General features: G+C 37.3%; 1 protein-coding gene across 2 annotated transcripts in view; it reads left to right on the top strand.

Annotated features, from left to right (window-relative positions):
• Positions 1-14,056, top strand: part of LOC129719734 (protogenin) — a 77,831-nt gene that overhangs the window by 56,162 nt on the left and 7,613 nt on the right. The window contains exons 2-8 of one of the 2 annotated variants that reach the window (XM_055671140.1): positions 495-1,100; positions 1,159-1,333; positions 1,439-2,478; positions 6,135-6,694; positions 6,759-6,955; positions 7,049-7,176; positions 9,807-11,092. In XM_055671140.1, coding sequence (XP_055527115.1) covers positions 495-1,100; positions 1,159-1,333; positions 1,439-2,478; positions 6,135-6,694; positions 6,759-6,955; positions 7,049-7,176; positions 9,807-11,092 — 3,992 coding nt within the window. Of the gene's footprint in view, positions 1-494; positions 1,101-1,158; positions 1,376-1,438; positions 2,479-6,134; positions 6,695-6,758; positions 6,956-7,048; positions 7,177-9,806; positions 11,093-14,056 lie in introns of both variants that reach the window. The other variant, XM_055671134.1, reaches the window with a different exon arrangement.

Genomic DNA, 14,056 nt, shown 5'->3' with positions numbered 1-14,056 from the left:
CATCTCCCAGATGGTCTCGAGGTACGATGCTGGCCTAACAAGCCAGTCGTCGCAGGTTCGAGTCTCGTCTCGGGAGAGACTGTTAGTGTCAGTAGGATCGTAGCGTTAGTCCCGCAATTGTCCTGTACACTAAATAGTCGGCTGCGAAGTCTGTGTATAAATAAACAGAAGGTCAAGTTCCGAATCGGAATGTAGCACCAAGGCTTTGCTTTGGCTTTGCTTATTATAACTTTATTAAAACCTATAAGATCCCACTGTTATTTTAAGGTCCACTCTAGAAATTACTCCGGAATATGCTACAAGATGGAGCTAACATCATCTAATAAATAAATAATTTATACACATAGTAAAAATTTGTTTCCTGTGTTTTTTTTTTATTCGTGATAGCACACGCTATTCACATTCTTATGGATGATATTTAAACTAAACCTTTAATATTGAATGTAATTATCCATAAATAATGATATTTACTCATATTTAAAATCTTTTTCCAGTGTCTGCATTTGTAAATAAAGTTGGACCCGATCGGCTGCGTCTTACAGTGTCTCCTCCGAGGCATATCATTATTACTGCAATCAAAAACTCTCCCGTTTATTTACCATGTCATGCAGAAGCCGATGTCGACGATTGGGTAGACTCGGATATAGATGTGGAGGATGTCGAGTACGAAAACAACGATGATGAAGTGGTAGACATTTTACAATCACCTATAGATCGCCAGGGTTTCTACGATGATGTGATCGATTTAGACAATCTGGACCATGACAACATCAATACGGATGCTAATGAAAATATCCTGAATGAAAAAGATGAGTACGATGAAGAAACCTCTGATCGATATCGCCGTTCAATATATAGTAGAGACCTCATCGAATACGTATGGTACCGCAATGGACTGGAATTTTTCAGCACTTCATTCCAAAATCAAAACCACAAGCAAACCCATAAAGGATTTCGTCTTTTTCCAAACGGAACTCTGAAAATACCTTACAATCGTCAAATGAGTAATATTTCATCTGGCGTTTATAGGTGCAGAGCAAACCTTACACGTCACGGCTCTGGTTCTATCCTTTCTACAGAGAGTGTGGTTTCTATCGCTTGTGTGTTGAAAATCTAAATAAGAGATAAATTCGTTTGTTGATAACTTTTTATTTATAGATTTGGAACGTAATAATGGCTTGATTTCGCAAAATAACACGATCGTTTCTAAGACTCACAATTCGCTAGTGCTACATTGTCCTTTTGATAGCCACCCGCCAGCAAATGTTTCGTGGATGGTGAATAGAACACAGATCTTCTTTAACAACAACGTAGTAGGAGTGCAAGAGAACAGGCGAGTAAAAGGTTTCAATTCACAAACGCATCCCCAAAAAGTGTATTTCATAATTGAAAAAACTACCAAACGTATTTTTAAGAATTCACCTGATTTCATTTGTAGGTATTACCAGTTGCAAAACGGCAGCTTACTTATTGTAGACATTCGGCCTGCAGATAATGGACGATACCGATGCAATGCCACAAATACCTTCGCCACGAAAAGTTTTCGTAGTTATGGTTATGTAGTCGTAACTATGCCTCACACAGAGATTATCTCAAAAGGTCAATTGTTACCTAGAATGCAAGAAACAATCCAAAAGGTACATGCTGGTGCAACTCTCAAGCTTAATTGTGCGGGGAACGTAGGCCGCCCTCAGTGGACATTTCTACCCCGCCACGGAAAAATACCGATACAGCTGACCAACTTCACGTATCAACTCAAGTTTTCTAATGTTTCTGTGGATAAACACGAAGGAATCTACAATTGCTCTCTCGGTGCTGATTCTCAGCTGTTCAATGTTACTATTCTGGTGCCACCAATGTTCCTCAACAATATGACCTCATATACATCTTCTGTTGTTGCATCTATGTCATTTAATTGTAGTGTAAGCGGAAATCCTCAACCCAAAGTCACATGGTATAAGAACGGCAGGGAGATCAAGAATAACTACATAGTTCATTATAGTTATCCAATTCTCCGAATTCACACAATTGATCCAGAAGATGAGGGATTATATCAATGCATTGCCAAAAATGAAGCAGGTGAAACGAGCGTGTCAATGTACCTATCTATCCGTGATAAAGATAAGTACAAACGGATATCAAAACGTCCCGAAAATATTCAATGCTTTCCACTCGACACCACTAGCCTATATGTACGCTTTGATCGTGGCGTGCAATATGTTAATACAGAATACGTTATGTATTACCTCGCATCAGAAAATCCATACAGCTGGTACAGTTCACCTCCTACTCAATTGCTTACGAACAACAGTATGAAAATCACCGGCCCAATGGTTACACCATTTCAAAATTATACGGTATATTTGCGAGCTTGCACAGTGACCAGCATATCCGAGGCTGAATCTATTGGTCCAGCGGGTAAAAAACAGGTTATCCCTTCAAAGTTATCTAAAGGTGTTAAGTGTACTTCACAAGGAGGTAAGCTTACTATTTGGATGCTGTTTGAACATTTAAAAATTCTAGCTAAATATATCGAATTTGATTCTGCGGCGGTACTAAACCATTTCTGCAACAACTAAAAAGCGAACCATCTGTCGTTTTTTGTATGGCAATCAACAGAATTTGCAATTTTTGATTCTGATCAAACTTTGTATATGTTTTCGAGAACACACGACTTTATTTTATTTTTTTAAGCATGCTTTAGAAGATGATATCTTTGTAAAATTAATTTTCAAACATTTAGATCTCTCTCTACTCAAAAAGTTGAAGATCTGTTTATTATACACACAGACTTCGCAGCCAACTGTTATAAAAAGTGTACAGGACAATTGCGGGGCAAGGCACTTTGGATCCTACTAACACTAACAGTCTCTCACGAGCCGAGACTCGAGCCTACGATGACTAGTTTGTTAGGCCAACATCGTACCTCAAAACTAACTGGGCAGGCATCGAATACAAGCACAAAGTTTAATTCAAACAAAATATAATAATGTTATATCATTTACCTATTTCCCGTAAAAATGTATTCTAGTTAAATCAAAGAAATGGTGTATTTTAGTTGTTAGTGTAAAATTTAGAGAAAAATTTAAAACCTTAAACTAGTCCTAAAAAGAATTGGTTGGCTGCCTTTGTTCTGGTCAAACAACGATTACACTGGTAAACTCAGGTTCTACCCCTAAAGCTCAAACTGAAAAAAATGAAAGATTATAGTTTTTCAACCATTCCTTCCACTTTTGGTGCCCCTAGCACGGATAACTTTTTCAGAGACTTAAATGAGTTTTCCCGTAAGCAAACGAAAAAGCGATTGTAAATTTATGAAACGCAACTTCAACGTTATTTGTTCGGCGTTCTAAGAAAAAATTTCTTTCATTAAAACTAAATCGCATTCATTGTAGGTATTGTTGCAGAGTCTGATACAATGTTTTGTCTAATTTTTTCTGACCATTTAATAACCTATACTTATTTGTACTTTTTCTCAAAAATCTATACTTTGTACGGTACAGAATCTAGACTTAAAATTCGAGAAAATCTGTACGGTAAATTTGCACAATTGGTAACAGTGAGTGGTACTACTTTCGGCTATCAACGGTATTTACAGGTACGTAAATTGGCCTTGACAACTCTGCTGATATTCGTTTGGTTTTCGCTTGCGAAAAAGAAGGAAGGAAATATTTTTGCTTCTGTTTTCACACATAAATTGACAATTGTATATGAGAATTCGCGTATGTGCGAACAGCCTTCAAAATCTCTTTTACTCGTGTCAGGGCCAATATTGAGGTCAAAAACTCCAAGTGAACCGTCAAATCGAGGTTCCAAGTGTGCAAAGTAAACGATCTCATGCGTACAAGTGTTGCAATCAGTATGAATTTTGTGTCACACCTCAGATGTTTTCAACAAAAAATATGTTCGTCATGCTCGCTATTACGAGTGATGCATTGAAAATTAGGAATATTGTTAGTATGTAGTGGAACAATTTTAGAAATTTAGTTTAGAAATATATTTTTACATAGTTTTGAAATTTCATTGCATTTTGCAGTTCGTATGGAAAGTCACACGAAATTAAATCTGGTTGCCAGATTTTGCTCAAAATGGAGACCAGCTGGTCCCGAGGTACGATGCTAGCCTAACAAGCAAGTCGTCGTAGGTTCGAGTATTGGCTCGGGAGTGACTGTTATAGCGAATTTCTTTATTCCACCAGCTCACCTCGTTTTGACCTGGAAGTGCACTAACTGCTGTCAAAACCCTTCTTTATTCGCTCGATTTTGACCCAGTTTTGACCTGCCGTGCTGCCCGAAGCGCACTGTAAAATTTGTCAGCTTCAACCCACCACCGCACGTGCTAAGTTCGTAAACAATTATCTGGCATCTCTTTCTTACTTGCGTCTTAAATGGCGATGACGTTTTATTATTCCTCGGCAGTTTTGCCCGCACACAGTGAAATAAAGAAATTCGCTATTAGTGTCAGTAGGATCGTAGCGACTAGCCTCGAAATTGTCCTGTACACTAAACAGTTGGCTGCGGAGCCTGTGTTTAATAAACAGAAGGTCGAGTTCCGAATCGGAATGTAGCACCAAGGTTTTGCTTTGCTTTTAGAGTGAAAGGTTTGCCATATTTACCGATTTTCTCTTTTCGTGTCTGTGATGTCTGTATATAACCACGGGGATGGCAAGACTGTCAGCTACCATACATTTGACGCGATACCAACATCACTGGCTGTAACAGAAGTTTATCATGTATATTTTATTAAAAAAATCTTTAAATAAATTTGGAGCCATCCGCATTTCTTATGGTCAGCTTTGTGGGGAGGGGTGTTGTGAGAATCCACAGTGCATACAAAATATTTAGAATTCGATACTTATTTTACCGGTTGTCCACAGAAAGGGAGAGCTATTAATATTGTCAAAAATCTGTCCACGTGGAATACAGATGACCCTTTTTAAATTCTAGCAAATTTTTTAACATGATATATCTAGATTGCCTATAAACATAACTAGAGTGGTGCCGTGTCATCAAAGCTAACGCTGGTAACACTGAGCATTTTTCTCTTTTCCCCACACGAGCTTAAAAGGTTGTTTGTTCGGAATGACACTGACAGATAATTTTCATTCCAATTTTGACAATGCCACCACTCTATATGAGCCGTTGAGGGCAAAAGTGGTAGGTACATGTGCCAATAAGTAAATTTTTCAGGAGACGCGATAAACAAAAACACTGAAATAGTAAATTATTTTCAACAATTTTTTCCAACATAACTGCACTAAATCGTTGCTTGAAAGGTTTCAAAAGACGGTACATGAACGCAGAAACTTACACAAACTTCAATGGAAAAACATGTACCACTTTTGTTCTATGGGAAAAATAATGACAACCAGGAATCGTTGAGAGCAAAAGTGGTACATGTCCAGTGTGAGCATGAAGGATGCATTATAGCTCTCTAATCTTGGGACATAGAACATTCATGTCTTCAGCAGAGTTGTCCAAGTGATTGAATACTATAGAATGACGATCTGTTTGTTAAGGAGTTCTGTCACTTCGTGGCGCTAGCATATATGTATTTGATAACAGCATACGAGTTGATACTGAAATAGGTAAAATGCTTTCTGTTACAAAATAGTCACGGGTACAGTAGCGCCACGTAGTGAGAAAATTTCAAAGCAGACAGATCTTCATCCGAAAGTGTTCAATCACTTGACCAACCTTGCTGAAGACATGATTGTTTTATATCCGACTTACAATTCATCTAACATGCACAGACTGGAGATGTACCACTTTTGCACTCAACGAAATGGGGATTATGTTAATTACCAAAAGTTATGTTGGCTATAACTTTGGTTTAGGTTATCAGATCGCGGTTTTTCTTGGATATTCTAATACATTATTGCGTTCTTTATCAATTTATGCAAAAAAAACTAATAAGTGTAAAAATGGCACATGTACCACTTTTGCTCTCAACGGCTCATATATAGGCAATCTAGATATACGAGATATACCGATTGTTTTTTTTTGTTTTTGTTTTTAAACATTTAATTTTTTACATCATACAATTGCTCATATCCTTGCAAGTTAGGTACATTATTGTTTACACGTATATGTAGATTGGATCTTCAATGAAAACAAAAATTATTTATTTTTCAGTACCAGTGTTGTCTACGTTTTTTCCGAATGGTATATTTATCGGGTGGCCTCGGTATACTGGAGTGGAACCGACTGCTTTTATCATTCAATTCAAGCATGATAATAGTACAAGTTTCTCTAACATTTCAACTCAAATTAACGGCACACGGCAAATCTTAGACGATTATATTACACACGAAGAAGTAGAGCCACTATTGACAAAAATAAACATAACAACGAAACATTACCTGGAAAGTATACCTGTTGAGATCACTGGAAAACGAAAACGAAAACGCCGCCGGCGTGCATTTGATCTCGCTAAAAATCCAAAGCAAATCTTTGAATCTTTAACGGGCACTCAGCTTGATTTGGAAACGTACAATCAGCATGCCGAGTCAGACAACTTGGCTAAACACAATCAAAAATTTCGCCAAATGTTCATTACACAGATTAAAGTTTCTGGAAATGTGACAGGAATACTCATTCCCGATAAGAAAAGTGTGATCGTAAGAATCCTTGGTTCCGTTGCTCTTGATGGAGAACCAATGAAACAAGATCTACGTTTTGTACAGTGGAAAACGGTAAGATTTTTTAAGGTAAGGTAAGATTATATTCCACATACTCAGTTATTTCAAATTATTACAGATCGATTTATCAATTCGACGCCCCGATACAATTAATCGATTCCAAGCCAATCACATAGATGCTAGAAGTGTTCAATTCACTTGGATTCGGTTCATAGCCACGGATTTATTAAACAAGTGTTTGATGTTATGCTACAAAAACGTTAACCATGATGTTTTCATACGAGGAGGATCAAACAGGATAAATTGTCTAAATATGTGAGTCCGTATAGCAAAAATATTACCCAAAAACGCTATTATTTTCCCTCGTTTTATGCAATGCACAAATTTGACGTTTCCAAAACATTTCAGACCAAAAGATGCAACACATTTCAATTTGATAGGATTACTACCATATACGTTATACAAAGCGTTCCTGAAACCCTGTCATTCCAAGGAACCAATCAGCGATGTTGTAGATTTTCAAACTAAACAGGATGGTAAATATATAAAAAACATACGTCTGTACAGTTTGGAAAACCTGATTTTAGCATGAAAATGGTTTTATTATTATTTACTCAAATTTGCAAAGAGAGAATCGTAAGCTTGAAATTCGAAATGCTGGAAAATACACAAAACTGAGTCACGGAAAATGAGTATTAGAAAATCATAAAAAAACAAACTCAATCTCACTTCTTCACCACATTTTATGTTTCGTTCGATGACATATTTTAATAATCAAATTTACAAAATCCTAGTAGTTCCAGTAAAAAGATTGGACAATTTTAAAATATGTCACTTGTTTGCTAGGTACCTATGTTTATTAGGTTTTTATTCTTTTCCGAGGTAACTGGCTACGTGGGAAGAGATAGCACATGTCGGCCACTTACAGTAGCGAAGTAACCTCAACCAAACTTTGTATGCCTTTAAAGGCATTGAAAAAACTATTTTGATAATGACGCGTAAACTGCCGTTCAAAGCATAGTTGTCCCAGTGTGCATAAGATTTGTGTAGAACATGGGACTACTATGATATGAACGGCAGTAAACCTTATGGTAATTATAGTAGTAAAATAACAATCCTACAATAATCAAACAAAAATAACAGGAGGGTTGTGTGCAAAGCCACGACCGCAAGGTTGAAGTAGAATACTTTTACAAGAAAGATAACCCGACTGCTTGCGTGTCAGTCATTTTTTCTAGTAAATAAACTTTGACTAATCAGATCAATAGAATTTTGCGCTTCAACAAGGATTGACCATTTTCAATAATATAGTAAGTTGCTTGTTATGGTTGGGGCTTGACAATTTTTAAATTTTAAGATGAAATTTTTTCGGATGTCGTGCTCATGACTGAAGGAAAAGATAATTCAGTACGTTCTGAGACACGGAGATTAAGTAAAATTTATAACTTTTACAAATTTAAAAATGTAAATTAACTCAAGAGAAAACATTAACGCTTTAATCATCAGGTTTTTATTTCATCCTGAAAAGGACAATTTGTTATTCAATTCAGTATCGGATAAGATGCCGATTACATCTTTGCGTTATCACTGACAGTGCGAACAAAGTATTCGTTGTGATAAAGTAAACAGTGAAATGCTGATATAACACTCAAAACTAGACGGCTCACGTGTTATCAAAATGAGCCAACTTTTCATTGAATGCATTTACTAGTGCCCACTATCGCACAGAGACTGCATTTCACTAAAGTGCCTCACTGCATCAGCCGCTATCGATGCTGATATCCGCTGCAGCTAGTGCGCTATCCATTGCTACGCCACGATGTGGCCGCTATCCGCCATCGCTGGTATCCACTGCACTGCTAGTGCTGCTGCTAAGGGAGGACAACTGCTGTTGTCTCTGTCTAGAACTATTATGAGCGGCTTCGGGTGAAACAGGCTCTTTTATAGGCCAAATAGCATGTTTAAAATTGCAAGTTATATGATTCTGTCGCTTGGGAAGCAATCATATAACGACCAATCAGAGGTCGAATTTTTCGTTTTGACAAGGCTTGACTATTTTCAATAGTACAATAGTGTGAATAATAAAATTACAATTATCTTCTTTTGGGAAGAATCTTAGAAGATTTTCCAATCTATTGCTGCAAGAACGAAGGAAATCCATCGAATACTAACCGATTTATTACCATTTGAAATTGGACATATTTTTCACTTTTTTCGGTTTAAGATTTTCATTTTACATCCCTATGTAGCCGAACTTCCTGAGAGAAGTATTCTACTTCAAAAAATAAGAATAACAATAACATTAATAAGTCGAAATTATTATATAAAAAACAAAAATCGTAGAACAACTATAACAATAAAAAACAACAGTACAGACAGTATCTTTTTGAAATTTATTAATTGCGAAATTTGTCAATCATAAACAACGCATTAACGCATCAAACATTTACTACATACGAAACATTTTTTTTAATCTTAAAGCGTTTAAGAATCTGCAAAGATATCTGATTCTTATTACTGTCTCCCGGATGCTTACACTGTTAGGTTGCCAAAGCTCTCATGTCAGGGTGTTCATGCTCCAGCACTATACAAAGCTATAAATAGGAAACCCGGATTGGAGCTCGCTATTAACCCGAATCAGCCCAGAATTCCCTGCGATTATTTGATTTTTTTTCAACTTTGGATACCTGCTGCGTCCACGTACAAAACAAAACTTACTTGATGTGATTTTCTCTGTCAAGCGGCATCTATTGGGGTTCATATAAGTACTCCCAAATGATGGAAATGTCAATGAATTTCATTTTTAGCCGAGAAATGTTTAATTTGTCAAATGATGCCATATGGCGTCATTGGGTTGATTCGGGTTAAACCAGTTATGTGCTATTTGGTACTGTAAAGAAAAATAAACCCACTAGCAATAAGTATTAGAAAACCAGATGTTTATTTGCAAGAAGTATGATAAATCACTCTAATTTCAATGATGTCGCACAATCAAATAAGATATATTTGTGAAAATTACCTTTTCGTGATTCAGTATTTTAGTGAATTTTTCAGTATTTTGAAGTTCAGCCATCTATAATTTCATTAGACGGGATATTTGTAATCGTGTTTTCCTTTCTAGTACAGATATATTTGGATACAAAAGCAGTAATAACATTTTTTTTAGTTCCTGGGCCTGTCACAAATCACGCTCTCATCAGAAAAGATGGGATAACAATTACCTGGGGACCTCCAGAGAATCGTAATGGTATACTTCAAGGGTATCTTATAGAATGGGTAGATAAAGACAAAGTGCATAACTCTGCAAATTTGACAGTTAGTGCAAATCACTTTCAATTCCCAAACATTTCAACCGATGATAAAATAAATATATCTATACGAGCAATCGGAAGTACAGGAATTGGCATTCCGATTTATATGAATCTTTTGAATCATGTAGATATATCCTACGAAAGTGATCCAGAAGTCAATTTTCCGTGGTTGCAGATAATTATTGGAACTTTCCTACTTGTTCTTTTCGCAATTATATGTTGTGTATTGGTCGTACACAGGAATAATTGTCAGAAAACAAACTTTCGAGCGCAACCCGCCACACCAATGGCACTACAGGCACATTCAACAAGCTGCAATGCGGACATCCACGAAATGCAGACCCTAATCAGAACGTCGGAACAATTACCTGTATCAATACCTAATGGAAATTACAAGCAACCGCAAAATCAGAAACCCGTAGTCCATCGGCAAGTCATAAACACCGTAGAAGGTGTACAAGATCATATCGCAACATTGAACCTTACTACCAGTTTAGAATCTGCTAACATAAAAACACAATCAACGCCCTCATTTGAAAATGGAGTAAAACACCAAACAAATATAACTTCTCCGAATTCGACTACGTTACTACCTATCCAACAATTATCAGTATCCTCACAAGTTTTAAATAATGACAAAAGCATACAACACAGGTCTCCTTCGAAAGTTAGCAGCCCAATCATGGAGTCACGACGGCACACACCATTCACCAGTAGTAATAGTATCTATAACAAACCTAATAGCAGTTACATGAATCTAGATCAAAACTGTGCACTCAATTCCGGCACTCAAAATGGTAAAAGAAATCAATCACAAAGCACAGGGTTATCAGTCCAACTACAACCGAAACATTCCTCGATAGCCACTAGTATTGCAGCGGAACAAGTGCGAAATCTGGCACCTACCTCGACGTCATTAACGTCTTCTTTGAACTGCTCAACTCCAACGCCAGGAGTAACTGACTTGTTCATGTCATTCTCTTCGGTACAACCTCTGCAGTTTCAACCGCCTAAAATCACTGGAAAGAAATGCTACGCCACTAAACAAAACAACAATAGCAATGGATACGCTGCCAGCAATGCAGCTTCTGAAGCTTCTAATGTGCCGCCATCAGGTGTGCGGATAACCGAAAATCCACAGGTAAGTACCGTACAGTGCCAGTTCACCGAGAGGGCTCCATTCACCGCGCACTTATCACTTGGAAGTTATTTTTTTCCATAACAAAACCCACTTCACGAAAAATATTTTCCTCAATCCTTCACTGCCCATAATTAAAAAATTTGCTAATATGCCATTTTTACCAAAATCGAGAAAACAGTTTCTCGTGATGGTACACACCCTAAACAAGGTCCCAACGGAAGCCGATTGTCAAAAAATGCATTTGGGAAGGCAGGAAATGTGAAACAACGTTGGCTTATATCCGAAATAATTGAGAAGTTGGCTAATATCCATTATGTTTTAATTTGTGGCATGTTAACGAACCAGTGTATTATTACTGTATTGTGTTTCGTCTAACTTTCGAAAGTGTGTTGTAGCCTGGTGGTTACTGGCGACAGGTAAGCGATCGTAAGGCCCTTGCATCAAATTTGACTTTTTCACGAAAAAATTTTGATGCTAGAAGAATTTATTTATTTCCTTCTGTCATAAATCTTTACATTTAAAAGAATGCTATTTAGCTCTTTGAATGAAATTAATATTAATAAAGAGAAGATTCAAATTTCATTTTGAATTTAATGAGAAAAAATAGGAAAGTGGATTGTGAGATTATGAATTAATGATATTTTTGTTATATTGTTATATTGTTGCACGTAATAATTGTCTCGTCGTCCTTTTCATCCTCACTTGTGCTTCCGTGTTGTTTTATTAAATTTAAAACCATTTTTATCACCAACAAGCACGATATAATTTACATCATGTGGATATTAGCCAAATTGCATTGCAACTTTGAAATGCGATTGTCTCGATTTGATGCCTATGGCATATTAGCCAATTTTTGAATTATGGTTCAGGAAAGTGTTGCTGAAGTATCGGTGAAAATATTTTTTAAAAAGTGTTTTTTGTTATGAAAAAAAAATAATTTCCAAGTGAAAAGTGAGCGGTGCATGGAACCCTCACGGTGAATAGGCACTATACGGTAATCCAAACAACGTAAGCTATACCTAGAATGGTTTCATGTATTATACACAGAGGTGAGCATTAGGGTGCCAATCACTTATATGGGAAAAAAGTAACCAGAACACAAAAACATCCTGTGCAAAATTTTAGCTCGATCGGACTTAAAACGGGGTGGCGCAAAACGATTGAAGTTTGATCTTGAGAAATTCTAAAAATCACCAAAATCGTGATTTTTTTTTCTTCAGATGAAACCAGTGGCGTCTCGTGGATTTGGATATTGACTGTGCACTCAAGGTTGTCTCATACAAACACCTACCCCCTCCCGTCCCCCTTCCCCAGTGACCATCACCAGAAATGTACATAATAAAACACATGCATTGCATTTATCTGATTCAGTATTCATATTTTCTAAAAATCTATCATTAACTGTCATAAAATTATTTTTAAAAATATCGTCTTCAAATCATTCTTAGAAATTCGCTGCATGCCCCTTCATGGCCGAGGAAAGATGGTTCAAATCCCTATATCCATCCTTTATCCACACGCATTTATCACTAGGATTTTGAAACAAGAGACACGGCCAGCAAAACAGTTTACCACGTGTCTGTGACCCGCGCAGCCACGTTGCATCATAAGCGTTTAAATTTTCGTGTAATTTTCATTCCACCTCTGACAAACGTTGCATTTTTGTGACCAAAAGCTTTTCTTCTACAGTTCGTCTTAAGAATGGCTTGACTAGAAGGTCTTCAACAAGATCTGGCTCCATATTTATTTTCAGGTACTGCATTTGCCTCTTGAAAAGTACTGAAAGAAAATCATTCATTCTACCACAGGCAATACAACACCGCGTGTGTGTATTGTCAGTAGCCAATACTAACACCGGCCTTAGGCCCTTGTCCTTGTCATGCAGAATGCGGCGAGACGCGAATAGCGTCAAAACAGTTCGGGATGTGCTTGGACGCGCGTAATCGGTTTCATTGTTAATATTCCTCACCGTGAAAAAAGACACTTGTCGCGCCTTGCCGCATACTGCATGGCGAGGGCCTCACTCGTTTCCCACCAACCCCTGCTTCAATGAAGCTGTATTCAATGCTTGAATGAAGCAGCATGCGACTTGCGGAGAGTGTACAACGTTGTCAAATTTCAACGCTCTCCGTGTTTGTTCTCATCTCTTCAAGTTCACTAACTGGAGTGCACGGAATCAACACTAACACATCGGTCTTGCAAACCAAATCCACTGGCCACACGCGTACACGCTCTGTATGTAAATACATAACAATATTGTGTACATTGATAAGTGCACTGCGCAGGGAGGTTTAGGTTTGTTTTATGCCTCTCGTTCGCATCACTCATTGATTTCCAGAGTTAATTTATGGTAGAGTGGGTCACATATATTTTTTTCATTTTGTGCACCAGAAATGGTACACAGCGAGCAATATACTAGTTGATCATTGATGCAGTTTGATGGATTTTTTTAGCTTTTGATTTTTGTTAGTTATTTTTTAAATTGGTATGAAGCCCCCACCAACAACACTTGGTGTAGTGCACGTAGTGCACAATAGACTATCTCATCATAATTTCGGTCATAAATAAAATGATCTGCTATAATTGAGAAAATAAATGCCTCACCCGAAGGTAAACAAAGTTACCAGTAGCTGTCAAACTCAGGTGCGTGACGTCACCGTGCGATGGTCTATAGGATTTTCCAACCATCTGACATCAAAAAAATATTTCGAAAACCGAAATTTCATGCACCCCACTCCATTGAGTTATTATTTCGATTTTTGAAGGGTTAAATTCAATCGCTTTGCGCCACCCCATTCTAGGTCCGATTAAGCTGAAATTTTTCACAGGCTGGTTTTTCGGGCAGGTAAACATTTTGTATAGCGTTTTTCGAAATGACCGTCTTGGTTGGCACCCTAGGGGGCATCGCTAACCAAAAATTAAGCGACGCTAATCACTTATCCGTTAGCTGAGAAATTTAGCTCG

The sequence above is a fragment of the Wyeomyia smithii genome, chromosome 1 (genome assembly GCF_029784165.1).
Source record: "Wyeomyia smithii strain HCP4-BCI-WySm-NY-G18 chromosome 1, ASM2978416v1, whole genome shotgun sequence".
In the NCBI taxonomy this organism is placed as follows: Eukaryota; Metazoa; Arthropoda; class Insecta; order Diptera; family Culicidae; genus Wyeomyia; species Wyeomyia smithii.
The sequence above is the reverse complement of the archived record's forward strand: the minus strand, read 5'-3'. Positions and strand labels throughout refer to the sequence as shown.